The 21666-nt window shown below is 35.9% G+C and overlaps 1 protein-coding gene across 6 annotated transcripts in view; it reads right to left on the reverse strand.

Moving 5' to 3' along the window:
• Window positions 1–21666, reverse strand: part of SPHKAP (SPHK1 interactor, AKAP domain containing) — a 195979-nt gene that overhangs the window by 108899 nt on the left and 65414 nt on the right. For 5 of the 6 annotated variants that reach the window (XM_030802758.1, XM_003274715.3, XM_003274714.4 and 2 more), the window contains one exon: window positions 12648–12755. In XM_030802758.1, coding sequence (XP_030658618.1) covers window positions 12648–12755 — 108 coding nt within the window. Of the gene's footprint in view, window positions 1–12647; window positions 12756–21666 lie in introns of those variants that run through there. The other variant, XM_030802761.1, reaches the window with a different exon arrangement.

The following is a 21666-nucleotide window of genomic DNA, read 5'->3' on the forward strand; positions in this document are numbered from 1 at the left end:
TTAAAGTAATTGAGAAACCAGCTGTCAGTTCCCAATAAAGTAAGGGCAGGAAATTACAGTAAGTTTCCAGGAATTAATATGAATTTAAAAATTTGGTATCATTGTCACTGAATTGTCCTGAAGAAGAAATGCTTTAAAGTGTTAAGTAATGTTTAAAAATTTTGCATGAACGTGGGTAGATTGAAAACATCAGCAAGAACTTATGGGGCAGCAAGTGGGTACCAGGGGACTTCAGACTAATAAAACGTGGGCAAAGGAACATAGATGTTTGAAGAATGGCAAGCATTCTAATGAAACTGGGAAAAGGGCAGTGACTGGGAGTGAGGGCTAATCAGGAGGCAGTGTGGAGAGGGCAGATGTAGAAGACTTTGAATTGGATACTTGGGTGCAAATATACCTACTGGATTAATTTTTATCTTTTGGATCACTCTCTTGGTTGAGTTTTCATGAGGTAAACTGCTTGCTTATCAGAATCACACTTTCAACAGAAATATACACCAGTCCCTCAGTGTACATTGGAGATTGGTTCCAGAACAAAACCACCACCCCCGCAAGCCCTTCTCCCCACCCTTGAGCATGCTAATATCCCCTGCATATTCAAGTCCCACAGTCTGGAAGGAACTTGCACATATTCAAGTCCCACAGTCTGGAAGTCAAGCCTGGAAGGAACTTGCCCATATGAAAACTGCATCCCGTGAATACTCTATTTTCCATCTGAGTTTGGTTGAAAGAAATCCACTCGTAAGTGGATCTGTTCAATTCAAACCCATGCTGTTCAGGGGTCAACTATGTGTGTGTGTGTGAGTCTGCCTGTGTGTCCACCAAGGTTACAGATGCTGTGGTGCTGCTGGGTGCTGTCTGGAATAGAAAATGAAAGCTGTCTCTGGTCTATAAAGAAGTATAATATGTTAAGCTTGCAAAGACAGAAATTTTGCTTCTACTTTTAGCACTTTCTCATTTCCTAACAAACCTCTAGAGTGAGCTTGTCTTATTTTTACAAAAGAAAGAAGTCATACTCTGGAGTCTCTAAACTAAAAAAAAATACATCCTGGGGGTGTCACTAGTCAGATCCATCTTTAATTCCTTCTATTTTAAAAATTTACCCTGAGAATCGAGGTGTTTTTCTTTTTTAAGCTATCACTTCTAACTAGTTTTCCTAAGATTTTGGAAGAACTGATTAAGACAGACATGTTAATCCAAACAAATAATTTTGCTGAAGAGAAAGAGAAAATTATGTAGTCAGTATCCTTGAAGCTTAAAGGTATTTTAATGAGAAACATTGTTTATTATTGGTTTTCTTGATGGCTTTCCTCTCAGAGAATAATTGCTATAATCACAGGAATTGTATAAAATTTGAAACTTGAAGCTATTCTGAGCTATTTTAATAATGTACTCTTTGTCAAAATGAATTTAAAAATGGTTGAGAAATGGTATAAAAACCAAGTTTTAAAAACACACTACGATGTATTCATCTAATTATATTTTTAGTGGCAAAAATGTCCAGATACATAAAACATTTCATTATATATTTGAAACTAAGGCTTACATACTAAAATAATCATCTCTTGCTATTTTGGGGACCCTGGGACATGCAGATTATTGACTGAGCACTTCTTTTTTATTTTGGTGAAATGCATCTTTTTTTTTCAACTTTTATTTTTGGCTCAGTGGGCACATGTGAAGGTTTGTTACATGGGTAAATTCTGTGTCATTGAGATTTGGTGTGAGAATAATCCCATGACCCAGGTATTGAGCATAGTACCTGATAAGTAGTTTTCCAACTCTTGCTGCTTCCCACACTCCATCTCTAGCAGTCTCCAGTGTCTGTTGTTCCCATCTTTATGTCCATGTGTACCCAATGTTTAGCTCCCACTTTTAAGTGAGAACATGTGGTAGTTAGCTGAGGACAAAGGCCTCCAGCTATATCTGTATCTGCAAAGAACATGATTTTATTCCTTTTATAGCTGTGTAGTATTCCATGGTGTATATACACCACATTTTCTTTACCCAGTCCACCATTGATGGGAATCTGGGTTGATTCCAGATCTTTGATATTGTGAATAGTGCTGTGATGAAGAGAGACGAGTACATGTGTCTTTTTGATAGAATGATCTATATTCTTTTGGATATATACCCAGTAATGGGATTGCTGGATTAAATAGCAGTTCTGTTTTAATTTATTTGAGAAATCTCTAAACTGCTTTCCACAGTGGCTGAACTAATTTACATTCCCACCAGCAGTGTATAAGTTTTCCCTTTTTTTCTGCAACGTTGCCAACATATGTTATTTTTTTAATCTTGACAAATGGCCATTCTGACTAGTGTGAGATGGTATCTTATTGTGATCTTGATTTGCATTTCTCTGATAATTACTGATGTTGAGCATTTCTTCATATATTTGTTGGCCACATGTATGTCTTCTTTTAGGAAGTTTCCGTTCCACATGCAGACGTATGTTTATTGTGGCATTATTCACAATAGCAAAGACTTGGAACCAACCCAAATGTCCAACAATGATAGACTGGATTAAGAAAATGTGGCACATATACACCATGGAACATTATGCAGCCATAAAAAATGATGAATTCATGTCCTTTGTAGGGACATGGATGAAGCTGGAAACCGTCATTCTCAGCAAACTATCGCAAGGACAAAAAACCAAACACTGCATGTTCTCACTCATAGGTGGGAATTGAACAATGAGAACACATGGACAGAGGAAGGGGAACATCACACACTGGGGCCTGTTGTGGGGTGGGGGGAGGGGGGAGGGATAGCATTAGGAGATATACCTAATGTTAAATGACTAGTTAATGGGTGCAGCACACCATCATGGCACATGTATACTTACGTAACTAACCTGCATGTTGTGCACATGTACCCTAAACCTTAAAGTACAATTAAAAAAAAAAAAAGAAATGTCTGTTCATGGCCTTTGCCCATTTTTTAATGGGGTTGTTTTTTGCTTGTTGATTTTTTAATAGGGTGGTTTTTTGCTTGTTTATTTTTTAATGTGGTTATTTGTTTTTTGCCTTTTGATTTCTTTAAGTTCCTTATAGATTCTGAATATTAGATCTTTGTTGGATGTATTGTTTGTGAATATTCTCTCCCATTCTGTAGGTTGTCTGTTTACTTTTTTTATAGTCTCTTTTTCTGTGCAGAAGCTCTTTAGTTTAATCAGGTCCCACTTGTCAATTTTTGTTTTTGTTGCAATTGCTTTTGGGGGCTTAGACAAAAATTCTTTGCCAAGGATGATGTCCAGAATGATATTTCCTAGGTTTTCTTCTAGGATGTTTATATTTTTAGGTCATACACTTAAGTATTGAATCCATCTTGAGTTAATTGGTATATATGGTAAAATGTAGGGGTCTAGTTTCTTTCTTCTGCATATGGCTAGTCAGTTACCCTGCATCATTTATTGAACAGGAAGTCCTTTCCTCGTTGCTTGTTGTTTTTGTTGAAGACCAGATGGTGGTAGATATGAACTTTATTTCTGGGTTCTCTATTCTGTTCCATTGGTCTATATGTCTGTTTTTGTACCAGTACCATCCCGTTTTGACTACTGTGGCCTTGTAGTATAGTTTGGAGTGGGTAATATGATGCCTCTAGCTTTGTTATTTTTGCTTAGAATTGCTTTGGCTATTCAGGCTCTTTTTTGGTTCCATATGAATTTTATAATAGTTTTTTTTCTAATTGTGTGAAAAATGACATTGATAATTTGATAAGAGTAACACTGAATCTATAGACTGCTTTGGGCAGTACGTCCGTTTTAATGATATTGATTCTTCTAATCCATGAGCATAGGATGTTTTTCCCATTTGTTTATGTCATCTATAATTTATTTCAGCAGTATTATGTAGTTCTCTTTGTAGAGATCTTTCACCTCCTTGGTTAGATGTAATCCTAAGATGTGTGTGTGTTTGTGTGTGTGTGTTGTGTTATTTGGCTCTCATCTTGAGTGTTATTGGTGTATAGATATGCTACTGATTTTTATACATTGATTTTATATCCTGAAACTTTATTAAAGTTGTTTATCAGCTCTAGGAGCCTTTTTGTGGAGTCTTTAGAATTTTCTAGGTATAGAATCATATCATCAGTGAAGAAAAATAGTTTGACTTCTTTTTTTACTATCTGGATATCTTTTATTTCTTTCTATTGCCTGATTGCTTTGGCTAGGACATCCAGTACCATGTTGAATGGGAGTGGTGAGATTGGACATCCTGTCTTGTTTGTCTTGTTCTAGTTCTTAAGGGGAACGCTTCCAGCTTTTGTTCTTTTAGTATAATGTTGACTGTGGGTTTGTCAGAGATGGCTTTTATTATTTTGAGGTATGTTCCTTTGATGCCTAGTTTGTTGAGGGCTTTTATCAGGAATGGATGTTGTATTTTATGCAAAGCTTTTTCTGCATCTATCGAGATGATAGTATGGTTTTCTTTTTAATTCTCTTTATGTGGTGAATCACATTAATTGATTCGTATATGTTCAACCAGCCCTGCACCTTAAAATTAAAGCCTACTTGATAGTAGTGAATCAACTTTTTGGTGTGCTGTTGGATTCAGTTTGCTAATATTTTGTTGGGGTTTTTTTGCATCTATGTTTATCAGCGATATTGGCATGCAGTTTGTTGTTGTCGTTGTGTGTTTGCCAGATTTTGGTATCACAGTGATGCTGGCTACATAGAAAGAGTTAGGAAGGAGTCCCTATTCCTTTATTTTTTGGAGTAGTTTCAGCAGGATTTTGGCACCAGCTCTTCGTTGTACCTCTGAGAGAATGGCCAAGCACTTTTTATAAGAGTGGCCCAGAGCTCAGCCCAAGCCGCTTTCTCTATCTACACACTCTCCCTGGTTGGCTGATCTTTACTTTCTGATGGTCACTCTGAAGACCCTCAAATGTCTATCTCTTGTCCCGATATTGCCAATAACTCCAACTTAACACTCAACTATTTTCTTGACTTCTCCATTTCAATGACTAAAGGACATCCAGCATCATCCCCACTTCCTACCTCCAGCCCATTCTCCCCCTCCTTAGTCTTCCCCTTCCATACACTAGAAGCGTCCATACACCTAGGAACTCAAGCCATAATCATTGTAGTTATTCCTGATTTCTCTCTTTTCTTCAAGCAATTCATTAACATATGCTGTTTAACATACATGTACAATTTTGTAGCCTACTTTTTATATAGTTACATTATTGGCCTTAATTTCCATGTGTTTAAATATTTCTTGCAAATCTAGTTTATGAAGGATGCACGAGTCTTCATGATGTGGATGTCCAAAGTTTATTTCACCATTCCTATACTGCTGGGCATGTAAATTCTCTCTTAAGTCTTGCCATCACCTGCTGTTAAGTATATTGAGTACTTATCTGATGCTCACTGTGTGTAGGCACTGTTCTAGCATTTTACCAGTGATAACACACTTAATCCTTGAATCTATGAGGTAAATACAATTATTATCTCTATTTTGCCGACAAGGAACCTGAGGCAGAGAAAGACTAAACTCACTCAATATTACATAGCTGGAAAGGGGAGCCTATGGGGTTCAAACCAGTGGTCTGACTCCAGTCCCAGGTTCTAAATTGAACCATTCTGTTTGCTTAGACATACCATTTTGTACCATAACCATATTTTACACCAGTCTGCATGCAACTCTGGTCATTTCTTTAAAATATGTCTCTAGAAGTGGATCACTAGTCATACATTTAAAATGCTTTCTGTGAAACATATTACAAAATTATCCTCCAGGAAGATTATACAACTTTATCAATTTATACTCCCCCTGTCAGTTGCTGAGTGTCCCCTGTACTGTGCTTACATTAAATTGGGTGTAATAATTTCAAAACTCTTGAGCAATTTACTCAAAATAAATGGTATAATAGTTATAGTTGCATCTCTTTGATTACCAGAGAAGCTTATTTTTCTCATGTGTATGCTAACAATTGTATCTTTCCATATGGCTTTTGCAAACTTTGGTGCTGGAATTTTCATTTTTTTCATATTGTAGTACAGAAACTCATTATGTATTGAGATTAATACTTGAGTTTGTCAAATACATTGCTTACCTTTATTTTAAACACAATTGGTTTTTAAATTATGTTTATGTTATTTACTGAAGTATAGACATTTTAAAATTGGCTTCTGCAGCTGCATGATACTTAAATAGTCATATAGACAATCACCTATATTTCACCATAAATTACTTTCATCCTATTAATTATTGGGAGTCTCACTCTACTTACCTAATACTTAGATATATATTGTAATTCTTTGAGCAAGTAAAACAAAGTCAATGATCTTAATTTTTACTATGTAGGATTCTACCTACAACCATAAGATCTAATTTGGAGTCAATTTTAAATAAAAATAAATTTGTAAAAACTTTTTCTTTAATAGTTTCAGGATCCAAGATGTTGATAAATGTATGGAGTAAGTCTAAAGCCTGCACTCCATACAGTATTTACCGAATATACTCTAAATTAACGCTGCATTGTTTGGCAATCCACTTCAAGTTTAGCCTTCAAGTTGTTTACTAAAAGTTCCTCAATTTTTTTTTTGTTTGTTTGTTTTGAAACAGGGTCTCACTCTGTCACCCAGGCTGGAGTGCAATGGTGTGACCATAGCTCACTGCTGCCTCGAACTCCTGGGCTCCAGTGATCTCCCACTCCAACCTCCCAAATAGCTGGGACTACAAGTGCTTGCCACCACATCTAACTAATTTTTAAAATATTTTATAGAGATGGGGGACTCATTTCTTTTGCCCAGGCTGGCCTCAAACTCTTGGGCTCGGGCGATCCTTCCACCTCGGCCTCCCAAAGCACTGTGAATACAGGTGTGAGCCAGGCCCCACTCTTCAGTTTCATGTTTCACTTTTCTTGGTTTCTGTTTCTTCCGCACAACCTTCACGGATGTTGAGTCATCTGGCCGCCATGATGAGTGACTCTTTTCTCCACCGATGTTCTGTGTCATGCTTTTCCCCCAACCCCCGAGAGAAACCTAATTCATTGTCTTCAAGAGGCTTGATAAAGTTTAGTAGAAATTTCATTTGACTGAAAGTCAGAAAGTTTCCTCTGGGCCTGCTGGATTTGCTGAGGTGCCTCAGGAACTGCTGCAAAGGGGAAGCCACACAGATAGGCTTGGGGTCTCCCGCTCTGCCTCACTCAGCTGCCTTGCTTTATCTGTTTCCTCTAGAGCTGGATTAAGAAGCAAGCCTCTCAAGTAGGTCCCTTCTGCACCCACCTAACGGGGATGGGCACGAAAATTCTTGAAAATACGTTAAAATGGAAGAAACAGAACTTATCCAAGGGTCTCTCTCAGAGCGTGGTACCGGCTGAAGTTGGCAGGAATAAGCCCTCCATGGTGGCAGCTGGGAGCTGCCTCTCACTCTGCCCTCCACAGCCTGCTGCTTGCTCAGGTAGCTCTTGATGCGTAAACTGATTCCTAAAGTGAGTGGGTCCAGCTGAATATAGGACCTCTATTTTGCTCAGAGGCTGGATGACTTCTGCCATTAGCATTTGCTAGGTTCTTACTTTTCTAAGACAACATTTAGCTCCTTCTTAAAAACTGTTAAATAAGTATTTAAAGAATTAATTCAGTACCCACTGTACAATGGGTACTGAACTAAGATTCCTGCAGGTCTCGGTTCAATCCTGGTTTTATGTATTTACATTCCACACTGAAGTGTGTAGTAGAAATTAAGGGGCATCATGTCTGCAATCCATTCTCTGGTGTTTCCATTAAAAAAATTATATATGTACATTTTCACAGAAACACATGTACACGCAGAGAAAAGGATAAAGCAAACGTGGAAAAATTTGAGGAGTCTGGGGATCCTCTGCACTCATTGCAATTTTTCAGTAAGTCTAAAATTAAAGAAGTAATAATTTTGAAACTTGAGTTTTAAAGAAAAAAACACTAAAGGCTTCTTGAAAACTTCGTAACTATCTGCACTAGATAATTTAAAATGTCCTTTCACAGTTCTATAATTATTATATTATATATTATATAATGACTATATATATGTTATATCATTATATTATATTATATATTATAGATCATATTATATATTATATATTATAGATCATATTATATATTATATATTATAGATCATGTTATATATTATATATTATAGATCATATTATATATTATATATTATATATCATATTATATATTATATATATATATCATATTATATATTATATATTATATATCATATTATATATAATATATATCATTATTATATATTATACATAATATATCATTATATTATATTATTATATAATATATAATTATTCAAATTATAATATATAGTAATATTTCTTTGATCACGTGAGTCTAGATTCTTCCATAGAACAACTTATCAACTGTGGTGTTTGTCAAATAGGGCTTAGGTATATTTGGAGAAATAATATAAAACACGAATTATATGAGATGTCATTTGTCATTGTTTCCACTGGATTGCATTAGCACAGAAGACTCACAGAGCAGCTCTAAAACATCTCAGTTTTGCAATATCATGTGAGGAATGTTGAAGGCTGCTTGAGAGCTTTATTTGCTTGTTTACAAGTTTAAGGCAGATACAACACATTTTTAAATACTGTGATTCATCAATTAAAGTGCATGCTAGAAAAAAGATATAATTTGTTTGGAGGATGATAGCTGGTAGTCTTCAAATAACCAATAAGAAAACAGCCTGATAGTAACTCTGAATAGAAATAATGTGAATGGTCAAGGTAATGTTAAGGAAGTATTCAACCAAAAGATGTTTTCTGAAAAGTCAAAAATTAAATTCTAGTAAACATGAAAAAGCAGTAGAAGATTTTTAAAGAACTAAATTTTGCTTGCTTTCTTTTCTTTTTTCTTTTTATTTTTTTGAAACAGGGTCACACTCTGTTACCCAGACTGGAGTGCGGTTGTGGGATCATAGCTAATTACAGCCTTGAACTCCTGAGCTCAAGCAATCCTTCTGCCTCAGCCTCCTGAGTAGCTAGGACTACAACATCTCACTATGTTGCCCAGGCTGCTCTTGAACTCCTGACCTTAAGAAATTCTCCTGCCTTAGTCTCCCAAAGTGCTGTGATTATTGGTGTGAGCCACAATGTCTGGCCTAACTTAACTTTTAATCAAAAAAAAAGTCAAGAGTACTGATAAGTCCAATTCCTACAACTTATGTGAAGGACCTCTATCAAGATAATGTCTCAGCTGTTGGGTTTTGGAGATCGGCTTCCAATTCCATTATCTTACCCCTCATTTCCTTTCTTTTAAATAATGAGGTTTAAAAAATGCCATGAAGGTTAGTATATGAGTATATTTTTTCAGAATAGCAAATTAGAAAAAGAAATAAAATTCTATTGTTTGATAGGAGACTTTAATTAGAAACACATAAGCACAGTTTTTATGGTTTGGCTGTGTCCCCACCCAAATCTCATCTTGAATTGTAGCTCCCGTAATTCCCATGTGTTGTGAGAGGGACCCAGTGGGAGATAATTGAATCATGGGGGTAGATTTCCCCATACTGTTCCGGTGGTGGTGACTAAGTCTCATGAGATCTGATGTATTTATAAGGGATTTCCCCTTTTGCCTGGTTCTCATTTTGTCTTGCCTGCCACCATACGAGTTGTGCCTTTTGCCTTCCACCATGATTGTGAGGCCTCCCCAGCCACGTGGAACTGTGAGTTCATTAAACCTCTTTTTCTTTATAAATTACCAAGTCTTAGGTATTTCTTTATCAGCAGCATGTAAACAGACTAATACACATAGCTTTTGAAAAACTATTGAAGATGTCTTTGGGGGGCTTCTGAGCCAGACTTCCTGGATAGTGGTTCCTGTTCCGCATGCCTATCGTATTTCTAGCTGCTCCAAACTGCTCTTCACTAAGACTTCTTATATTAACTGTGAAATGAGTGCAATTTCCCACTGAAGAAATGACTATAACTCATCATTTGATGTTTGAGAACAAACAGGGGTACTGAAATATGTACACAACACTGAATATTTTCCAAGTCTGAGACTGTCCCTCAATAAAAATATGATGTGGACATCTTGAATTCAAGAAACTTTGCTACCTCTGACATACTGAGATCAAAGAAACCACACATCTAAACACTAGAAGTTCATTACAGTGAATACCAAACCAATCACAACTGGATATGAAAACGTTGGCTACTAATTTTGGTCAGGATGAAACAAGTTAAAGAAGCAAGAATAACCTGGAGTTGGGTCCCCCCAGAGTTGTGAACAGCTTACGAAGCAATAATAACTGAATTGCTACAGGTTCCTCAGATTCTCTTGTGATTATATGTAAAGACATTTAAGTTTGAGATGATTTTATAAAACTATTCTTAAAATTAAACTTTAATGAGAATATTATTTTAAAATATAATCTATTTTCCCTGTTTAAATTATACTCTCATTTGCATGCTGATGTGGAGAACTGGTTTTGAAAAGGAATTAAGTCCTTATTCCTTGACGATTTTGGTCACTGCTTCTGTGTAGCTATTTTGCTCATGAATTCCTTGTCCTAGTCCATCACCTCTGTGGTTTACTTCTATTTCTTCTGTAGGTAATAATTTCCCTCAGGAATGTGCAACTCTGGACATCGAAGTTTCTTCTACCCATGCTAGAAATATGTGCCAAGCCAGAAAGACAGGGGATTTGGAAATTAAGAAAAGCAACTACAGGACACTTTTGAGAGATTAGGGTTAGTTTTTCATAGGGACCCTGAAATTCCCTCTAGGTTTAGAGTCCTGGATGCTTTTTAAAAATGTTTTAAGTTTTAAATTGACAAATAAAATTGAATATGCTTATTGTGTACAACAAGCTATTTTGAAACATACAGTGTATACATTCTGGAATGGCTAAATTGAACTAATGAACATATGCATTAACTCACATAGTTATCATTTTTTTTGGCTGAGAACACTTAAAATCCATTCTTTTGGCATTTTTCAAGAATACTACATATTGCTACTAGTTATAGTCACCACGTTCTACTATAGACCTCTTAAACTTATCCCTTCCATCTAAATTAAATTTTGTATCCTTTGACTAACATCTTCTCAACCTTCCCTGAATCCATTATCTCAGCCCCTGGTAACCACCATTCTACTCTCCACTTTTATGAGTTCAACTTTTTTAATTCAATTTTTCATTTTTGTGGAAGTTTCAATTATTACAAACTATTGGGAGCAAATGAATCTTCCAATATGCCTCTTACTTGTGTATAGGTTTTTCCCATTTTGGAAGGAATAAGGAGAATCATAAAGGCGGGATAAACTCGCTGAACCACACTGATACCATCTGACACTATAAAGGGACTACAAATTTAAAGTTAGCATTCTAATTGTAGCTCTGAAATCCAGACCCCCAACATATACTCTTTGCCCTTCACTACACAATTTTTAGTGCCTCAACTTTAGTGAGTTCTCCTGAGAGACTTTTTATTAGGAGCTGTTCAAATGACAACTTTGACCAAAGTGTGTCTGCCGATAGCTTTTCCTCTCCATTTTACAATTTATACCTGTGTAACTAGAGATCTGTATCTGCAAATGCCTAGATTTTCCAACTCATCTCGGAACTGAATTTGCAAAGAAGATATCACTTAAATTTTTGCCACTTAATTCTTTGTGTTTTCCCCAAAGAATCCTAGCCAGCAACTAATTTTCTGGATAAGGGATCAAAAGTACTAAAAGTAGCAGAATCATAAACCTTTGCCTAAACAAAGGGATTGACTTAAGTCTATTGAATGGACTGCATTTCTTGTGCAGTGTGAAATGTAACATCCTCTGTCTGCCAGTTCTGGTTCTTTAGTTCTGCTCATTATATATAAAAAGCCTCCCTATCCCATATTCAGCTTCCTTTTTTGTTTCTTTTAACAGAAATGCTGGCATGCAACTTACCTCCAGGAATAGCTCAGAGCTGATGCTCTCAATTTAGTCATGCGAATTACATTACACTTTTCTCCTCTTTGGAAACACTCTCCCCCAATCTCTGTAATCATGACCCCATTAGAGCTAGGTGATTTCAATCAAAATGAAACATATAGTTTTTTCTAACATATAGGAAGGAACATATTCTACCATAATATCTAATCACATTCCAAGCTAAAAGAATTATATTGTTTATCTGGAAGAATATCTTTTCCTTGGAAAAGAAAGTTTTGTATGTAAGGCTCAGCTTCAATATATTAAAATGTATGCCTGTTTTTCTTTTTAGGTTGGAAAGTTTTTTTCAAGGTTTTCAAATAATGACTGTAACATATAAGAATGATGAACATTTGTAGACACTTTTCATATTAGAAAATATCTACTAGCAGGTGATATAAAATATACTGAAAAGAATACAAGAGAGTTGTTGAATGGCTTTTTACTTCTCATCACACAATTCTATTTCTGAATCTTTTTCCCAGTCATTTTTGAAAATATAAACATTTTTTCTATTAGATAACTTACCTGTTAAAATGAGCAAAATGGGGATAGAAACATTAGCTCTGCATGCTATTTTGTTAACAGTCCATATAAACCAGCTATGTATTTTCAAAGGAATTTTTTAACTTGGTATTTAATGAATTATGAAACTTTTGGTCCTAAACATGGGTACATGTGCCCGTTTCCCTGCTTTATCAGACAACATCCCAAGAATTCTGTGTACTTACAGAAGCACAGTTTTCAGACTTGTCTTCTACAAAACCAATTTGGCAGGGCATCCTCTGATTCTGCAACCAGTAGTCTGTTGACTCCAGCAGGCTATTGCTGCGAAGAACCTGGGGGAACCCAGAAAAACTCAGTTCTTATTCAGCAATGCTTTCTATCTAAACAGCAGCTTTTTTTTTCTTATAAAAAAAAACCTGTAGGTGTTTTCTTTTCCTCAGAGCTTCTGCGTGTTAGAAAAAAACTTGCAGGATGATAGCACCTCTAAAATGTATAAAATATCCAGCCTAGAATTAGCTTGAGAGAAATACATTAATGTTAACACGGATGTTCTCCCATCCAATCCAACACCCGGAAATGTCAATTGTGTAGCTTTTGCATAATTTGCAATCAAATGATTGTTTGGGGGGTATGGCTCTGTGGGCAATGGGGATCAAATTTCATTTAGTGCTAGTGTTCTTTCACACTCCATAAATATTTTCAATTAACAAAATGTGGGGTTTTTCCTTTGATGGGATATCGATTCTTCACTTCTTTGGTTCTGCTAACATAGCTTTGAACTAGTGTACAATTTTTCTAGAACACCTAAGGTACTATGTTAAGTTTAAAAGTTGTTAGAAATAACTTAGAAACAAATTGCATTAAATACCATTTGCCATTTAGAAATAGCATGGTATGGCAAAAATAATTGGAATACATGAATTAACAAAACCAAATATGACTTACAAATATCTTATTTTGGGCTTGGATTCTTAAAGCAAGGAAGAACAAGCATATTTTGGAGCTGAGAGATTTTGAAGATAAAATATTATCAATAACTGCTAATGTCTTTAAATTATCCAAATATTGGCTGGGCGCGGTGGCTCACACCTGTAATCCCAGCACTTTGGGAGGCTGAGGTGGGTGGATCACCTGAGGTCAGGAGTTTGAGACCAGCCTGGCTAACATGGTGAGACCTTGTTTCTACTAAACATACGAAAAGTTAGCTAGGCATGGTGGCGCGCCCCTGTAATCCCAGCTACTCGGGAGGCTGAGGCAGGAGAATCACTTGAACCCAGGAAGCGGAGGTTGCAGTGAGCTGAGATCACACCATTGCACTCCAGCTTGGGCAACGAGAGTGAAACTCTGTCTCAAAAAAAAAAAAAAAAAAAAAGCCAAATATTGTATAACATTTTCTTCATCTTTTTAAAGATTCGCAGTGATTTTCTGGTACCCTCTATTTTATTAGGGTATATGTCTGCTAATACTTGACTACTACTTTCACTTAAACAACATAACAGATTTAATCAGTTTGGTTAATGCCACTAAAATAGGATGGTACTTCAATTACATTTCATTTGTATGACAAAAGATTGTGTTCCCTTTTTCTGTAAAGATAGAAATACATTACTTTTGGCCTCTGAATACAGTTAACTATATCTAATTCTGACACATTTTAGATGAGTAATATTACTCATCTAAAAATAATGAAAATTTATTAATGATAAATGTTATTGTCATTTATAAGAATATAAAATATAATCATATATCAAAATAATACCATTTATTATATTAATGATAAATTTTTATTAATAAATTTTCATCATTCTTTCCCAGAACAGTACAAAGAGACCCTTTGTGGATGAGCAAGTAATTGAATGATAAACCTGGACTATTACTGCAGACTGACGTTGGCTAGGGAACTTCTCAGTTCTCTTAAATATTTTACCTAAACTGGTTCTTAAAGCGTGGGCTAGGACCTCTCAGGGTTCCTGAAATCTTTCAGAGAGAGCAGCAAGCAGACTACTTTGATAATAATACTAAGATGCTATTTGTTCTTTTTGCTCTTGTTGTCTCATGTATATTCCATGGAGTTTTCCAGAGGTTACATGATGTGTGACAGCACAACAGACTGAATGCAGAGGCAGCTAGGGCAGCTCAGCTGTCTTATATCAAGTCAGACATTAAGGAGATTTGCAAACATATGAATTGAAATCACTCTTCTTGCTAAAGGGTTTTGTTTTGTTTTGGAAAACAAATATTTTTCTTAAAAATATGTTATATAGGATAATGAGTTTATTATTATTTTAAAATTATTTTGTCAAATAATAAATTCTTATTTAATTTAAATTCTGTTTTATTATTTGAAAATAAAATAAATAAAAAATTTTCTTAGCTTTAATTTGTAATATGGAAATTAGCAATAAGTAAAATCGATATAAACAAGAGTTTCTTGAGGTCCCTAATATTTTTCTTATAGTGCAAAAGAATTTTGAGTGCAAAAGAATTTTTAGTTAAAAAAAATTGAAAACCATTGACCTAGATGAACTTTATTTAAAGCAGAAAAAGGCTCTAAATCCACATTCACTTTATGCCATTCACATGCCTTTCCCTTTTATTTCCAGCATAGAATAGAGTTTAAGAGCAGCAACATTAGTGGTCTAACTGGGTTGAAATCCTAACTTGGTCATTAGTAGCAGAGTGACCTCAGACAGATGACTTAAACCCCGAGTTTCAGTTTCCACAGCTGTGAATGTGGATACTACTCATCTGGTGGGATCACTGAGGATATTCAGTGAGATGATATATGGGAAACACTGTGCCATGGAAACGGTAAGCTATTCTCTCAGAACTTGGGTTTTACTGTTACTATTTGAAGGTGGCTGAAAAGGATAATAGAACATTGGATGCCTTCTGTCTGAAATGACAGGACTGAAAATATTTCAGATGTGTGATGGCAAATTTTCTTTAGCAAATATTCTGGTTTGAGGTGTAATTTTAGTTATGCATTTTTTAGTATTAATAGTTACAGCTACTATTTTTGCATGCTTAGAATATGTTGAAGTTGTGCTAAAATTTTCCTATATATATATTTTTTTTACTTTTTCATTTAATCTTTTTTGCAACGCTATATGGTAGGAATTATTTTAAAGATACGAATCTTTACAGAAATTTTCAGGTTGAAAATGAAGACCTTGAGTCCCAGAAAGATTTGAATTTCTGCCCCAAGTTGTTCAGCGCCTGACTTTGGATGTGAAATTACTGAAGAGGGCTGTCTTATATACCCATACAAATGGGTATGATTTGGGGTAGGTTTCCAAAATCTTATCTGCATCTATTTTTTTTGTAAATAAAACTACATTTTCTTATGGACTTCTACTTTAGTTAGTTTTCCATTAATGAAATTCTGAGGTGACAATTTTCTTGAAAGAGAGGAAACTTTTTGTGATGCAAATTACATAATGTAATTAATCTACTTGGCAAGTATTATCAGTATTTTAATTTCTCAAAGGAAAGTATGATTTTACACCTACTTGAGTTATCTTTAAGCCAACTGATGTTATCATGCTTCTGCTCCTTGCCTTTCTGTGATCCCTAGATTTTAGAACACTCATCAATAAAACAAAGCACTCGTTAACTCTGCATCATAAGAACATTAAAGATTTAAAATACAGGCATCATCGCTTCTCAGCCTTTTGGCTAAGATCAAATGCAAAACACGGGCATCAAATGAATATACTAGTTAATAATGTCTTACAATGCAGTTTAACAAATATTCTGACTAAGAATCACTTCGTAGTCATTCTAGAGCTCACTACTCAAAATTATATCCTGCACCTTGTCTACATTCTGAGATATTTAGGACACGTAATACCACAGTTACAACAAAATATTTCAACAGAGAAAAGCAACTGTCACTTATCGGTATCAGACTTAGAAAGGTGACAGAGTTCAAAACACAATTCACTTGGTGCTTTCAGAAAACTGGTGTGCTGGGTGGATACATTTTCCTGGTGAAACACAGACAAGCAGAGGGGGACTTGCCAAAAGTCATCAGTCTGAAACCTCCCACCGCGAAGATTCCAGAGCTATGAAAGGGGCTGTCTGAAGATGAGGCTAGCTGGGAGAAGAGCTGGCTACCTGTGGGATTTCACCTGCACTTAACTTCTCTAACAGAGAAACACGCACAGACAGATGAATCTGCCGAGTCCTCAGCAGGTATTTTAAAGATATTAATTTTTTTGAATCTATTTTAAAAATACATAACTAAAAATATACAAAGATCTTGCTCTGTCCTATCCTAGAAGTGAGGAAAATGTAAAGTGCTTTAGAGACCTGCTCATTCAATGAAAAATTCTAGAAAGATTTCTCATTTGACTCTTCCATTTCCCTGGGATGCTGTGCATCTTTCCTAAAGCACATCTTTGCTTTAGAAGAAACAGAAACAGCAGAATAAGGAACTGGAATTGAAAATAAAACCTAAATCTTGCCGTGCATAAGAAGAAATGTTTGGACGAGAGCTTCTTGTTTGGTGAGAATATTCATTCGCCACATAAATGCAACTTTAAAATTTTAATTTTATCATCATTAAAAATTAGTTCATCTGATTATATCAATAATTAAAATAAGATATATTTTTCCCAAAATTTCATTAACATTTAGATGATTCATTATATTTATATTTATATTCTTTAATTATTGACCAAATAATAGTACATTTATTGAGAACTCTCTGGGCTAATGCTCTAACCTACACTATTACCTGAATTAAATTTCTAGGTTTGTGAGGTAAATTCTCAAGGCTAACATAGATAAGGTTCTTAAAACAGTGCCTGGTGCATCCTAAGTGCCCGATAGGCATTAGCTATCATCATAGTTACTATTTCCTTTGCCCAGGCTTAGAGGGATCAATAATTTATCTAGTTTTTGCAGAACTAGAATTTCAGTCAGGCTTCCAGACATTAGAGCCTCCACTAGGGCAGTGTTCCATTGAAATTATATGGCTTCTCATTTTCAGGTTCTACCAAATCCCAGTCTATGCATTTACCCATCTCTCTCTCTCTCTCTCTCTCTCTCTCTCTCTCTCTCTCTCTCTCTCAGCTCAGGTGTGTTCAGGAGGCCTGAATTCCAGTCCTGACTCCTTGTTAACTGTGTAGTTAAGTCCACTAGCTCCCGGCCTCCCTTTGCCTTTCGTAAACAATTAAAGCAAATGATCTGAAGGCCACTTCTATACCAAATATCATGTAAGTCTCCTCCTCCCTTCCCCTTTTGCTCCTCCTCCCTCTCCTTTTCTCAAATAGTATGCATTGAGAGCCAAATAAGCAAAGAGAATGAAAATGCAGACTTCAGTAAACCACTTAGCATCACATGTAAAGCAATTTTAGCCTGCGAAAAGCTTTTAGTTTCATGGCTTGGACAAATCATTAGGAAAAGAAGAATGCTTGAAGGAAGAATATGTGCTTGAGAATTCAACAATTTCGAAGCTTTATGAATATATTCTCCCTGCTGAGAGAGTCGCTTTCCGAGAAGGAAAAGAGAAAAACTCACCAGGCTGTCAACGGCTCATTTATTTATCTGCTCTTTTTAGTTACCGACTTACTTATTTTAGATGAAGAGCTAATAATGAATGTTTTGTGTGTTCACAAATTTGAAATAATAATGGCACATTTTCTTTTCAAATTTCATGAGTTCAGTAAATAAGGTTAGGAAGATCCTTTTGCTCTACATTAGTTATGTTTCTTTTTATATAGAGAACCAAGTTGAAGAAATTTAGTATGGATTGGACAGAGAGGGAGGAATAGACTCTTAGTAACCTGGACACAGCCCCAAACATCACTGAGCAATGTCTTAATATTTTTTAAGTAATTTAAATTGGAGAAGACAGTGACTGGTTGTTAGTCATGGAGGTTTGGAGGCAGAACTGAAATTAAATCCCATTTCATCTTATTGAATGAGCTTGGGCAAGTCGTTTAACTTCTGTGGGACTTAGTTTTTACATCTATTACATGAAGATAATTAAAGGCATTTCAGAAGTTTATTCTAAGGATCAGATGAGAACATGTTTGTAAAGGGCTAGCCTCAACAGGGTATGCAATTGATACATGGTTGCTATTAGTATCAGAAATGCAGGAAAATTTAGACAATATCTGTTTCATTGAACGTTTTCTTGGCATCTTCACAACATTTGACAATTCCTCTTCTTTTATTTATTGTTTGTGATGTGCCATTCTCATTTTTCTCCTCCTGCTTGCCTACTCTCCTTCAGTCAGTATCAGTCAACCAATGCTCATTGAGCTCTTCTGATGTGAGCACTGAGAATATTGAGGGATAACTTTACTAGAGAAAGAACAAGCACTCTGACTGTGATAAAGGAAATCTGGTGCTTTGATCCATGACAATCCAGGTCAGCTATCATCAAGGATGGACTGGTCAGTTTTCCCTGGGGGGAAGGGATGGCAAAGGGCTTTGCCCTTGACTAGAGCGTTGAAAGGTGGATCTGTGTTGTCTGGATTTATCAGGGCAGGTGGAGATGACATGTCTCTCTTTTTAGCTAGTTTTCCTCCCCAGGTGCCGTAAATATAAGTATTCCTTATAGTTTGGTCATCAATGTGTTGGTCTTTCCACTCCCATCAATCATTTTCCTTATCTCCTTATCATTCACGGAGTCTCAGGGAATTAATTACCACCTGGAGGGATGACTCGCTGATCTGTAGCTCCAGGTTTAACCTTTCTGTAGAGCTTGGCTTTTCGCACTCCTGTTAGTTATTACTTTTGGATTTCTTGCTGTCACCTTGGACTATTCATGTCTACATACGTACTACCTCCTTCTCCACTTCCAGTGCCTGAAAGAAACCTGACTTCCTGACTTCCCTATTTGCAGTTGATGTCAGAACAATTCTCCCAGTTACCCTGGCTTGAAAATTCGGTGCTATCTGGAACATCTCTTTATCTATTTCCTGTCTTATAGTCTGCTCTCCAAAGTTTAATTTGGAGAGCAAATTACTTAACAATTAGCAATTACTTAAGTTCTTTCAATTACTTAAAAATAGCAATTTTTTAGTGCATACCATGGATTACTCTCCAAGTAATACAACAGTGAGTAATATGTAACTGATCTCCATATTTATGGAACTTAATATCTGGCATGGGAGCCAAACAGAAAATAAAGGAGCATTGAAGTACACACTTAATTACACACTGTGGTGGGTATCATGAAGAAATAAACATAGTGCAGTGATAGGGAATAAAAGGGATGGGGATTGTTATGGTCTGAATGTGTCCTCCTCTCTTCCCACCCCACCCCACCAACTCATAGGTTAAAATCGAATCCCCAATGTGTTGGCATTAAGAGGTAAGGCCTTTGGGAGGTGATTAGGTTTAAAGGGCTCTGCCCTCATGCATGGAATTAGTGCCCTTTTAAAAAAAAAGCTTGAAAGCTTTTTGCCCTTCTTCCATGTGAGGACATGGCAAAAAGCCACCATCTATGGAGAATGAGCCTTCGTCAGACACTGAATCTGCTGTCGCCTTGATCTTGAACTTTCCAGCCTCTAGAACTGTGAGCAATAGATTCCTGTTGTTTGCAAATTACACAGTTTAGCATATTTTGTATTAGCAGCTCTCACAAACTAAAACAGAGATGATACTTGAGAAAGGAAGTTAGGGGAGGGTGGACACACACAAAGGTCGTATGTATTCGTATTGTATAAATTCTCTCATCTTTCTATCTTCCTTATCTCTGAAATCCATCTAGCTTACTAAAACCAAAATAAAGAATAAAAATGTAAGCTTTGAAGACAAATCTGGTTTCAAATTCTAATTCTTCCATTATTTAGCTGTTCAACCCAAGGCAAGTCACTTAACTTCTTTGAGACTCAGTTTTCCCAAAAATGAGGGTGGTATTTCTACTCAAAATGAGGAATCTTTTGTAGACATTAGAAATAATGAATGCATATAGTATCTGATTATTTCAAGTGCTCACAAAGAGTAGCTATTTTTATTACTAATATTATTACTAATGTTATATAGTTCTCTCATAAGACTTTAACTTCAATTGACTAACTGATGCAATAAATATGACTGAGGACCTTCTAACCCTGTCAGAAACTAAGCTAGGTTTTGCAAAACAAGACAGAAGGACAATATTTGCTGTGGGTGAGCCCAAAGTTTTATGGGCTTTTTGCCAAACAATAGGCTAGCATTCAAGACAGAATAGATTCTAATTCAGCTCTCTCCTGCTAATCTTTTGATGAACAGTGACTAAACTCCAATGTTTAAGATACTGCATTTTGCCCAATTTAGACGTTCCTAGGCTTTGTCTCAGATTATCTCCCTCCATAAATGCTCTGCTATAATCCACGGGTTTAATAAACGGCTCTACCATATAGCCTTTATGATGCACACATTTTTTTTTTCATATCATTCCACCTGCTTCCTGAAGTTTTCATCAATGTTCTTCCCCAACCCTCAAGATATAACTGAAACTGAGCCTGTCCCAATATAAATATTTCTTTGTTCTTGTAAAGTCTTTGTAATACAAACAAAATTTCTTCCTCAAAATATTGGAAGGTGCGTGCTTCCCAGTATATATGAGTATTATATAAGTATATACATATTCAATTTGTGTCCCACACTTTTCTCCCTACATGCTATTGGTACAGAGCAGCTGCTTGCTGTTTGACATCAAAATCTCTTATCAACATATCTTGAATACATTGATTAGACTCTATACTTGATGATAACTTTGGACAGTGTGATGTTAACTTTCGAATGAGACACGAAGTATTAATGAATGTGTGCTGGAGATGTGGAGAGAAAAAGCAAGAGGAGCAGTAAAATAAAGGAAGCCAGAGAAACCCATTGGAAGAGGCATGGGCATCACTCAGAGGAGACTCTGCAGGGCTCCTGTTGCAGTTCTAGGCTCTTTCTAGGGCACTCAGTTACATTTTCTTACACAAGAAGACTGCGATGTGAGTGGCTCATTGGATTTGAATAGTGAATGGTGAAGATGGAGAAGAGATGATTGGAATGAAGGCAAATACTAAGACACTTTGACCTATTCGCTTGGCAACATAATGACATCTTTACTCCAAGTAACATTTTCTTGATAGAGATACCACATTCCTATAGAATTCACTTTTTATGTGTAAAGTTCTATGAGTTTTGAAAAATGCACATGGTTGTGTAACCAGCAGCCGAATCAAGATATAGAACAGTTTCATCACCTTCCTCAAATCCATCCTTCTCCTTTCAGTTAAATGTATCCTA

This window comes from Nomascus leucogenys, chromosome 22a (genome assembly GCF_006542625.1).
Source record: "Nomascus leucogenys isolate Asia chromosome 22a, Asia_NLE_v1, whole genome shotgun sequence".
Classification (NCBI taxonomy): Eukaryota; Metazoa; Chordata; class Mammalia; order Primates; family Hylobatidae; genus Nomascus; species Nomascus leucogenys.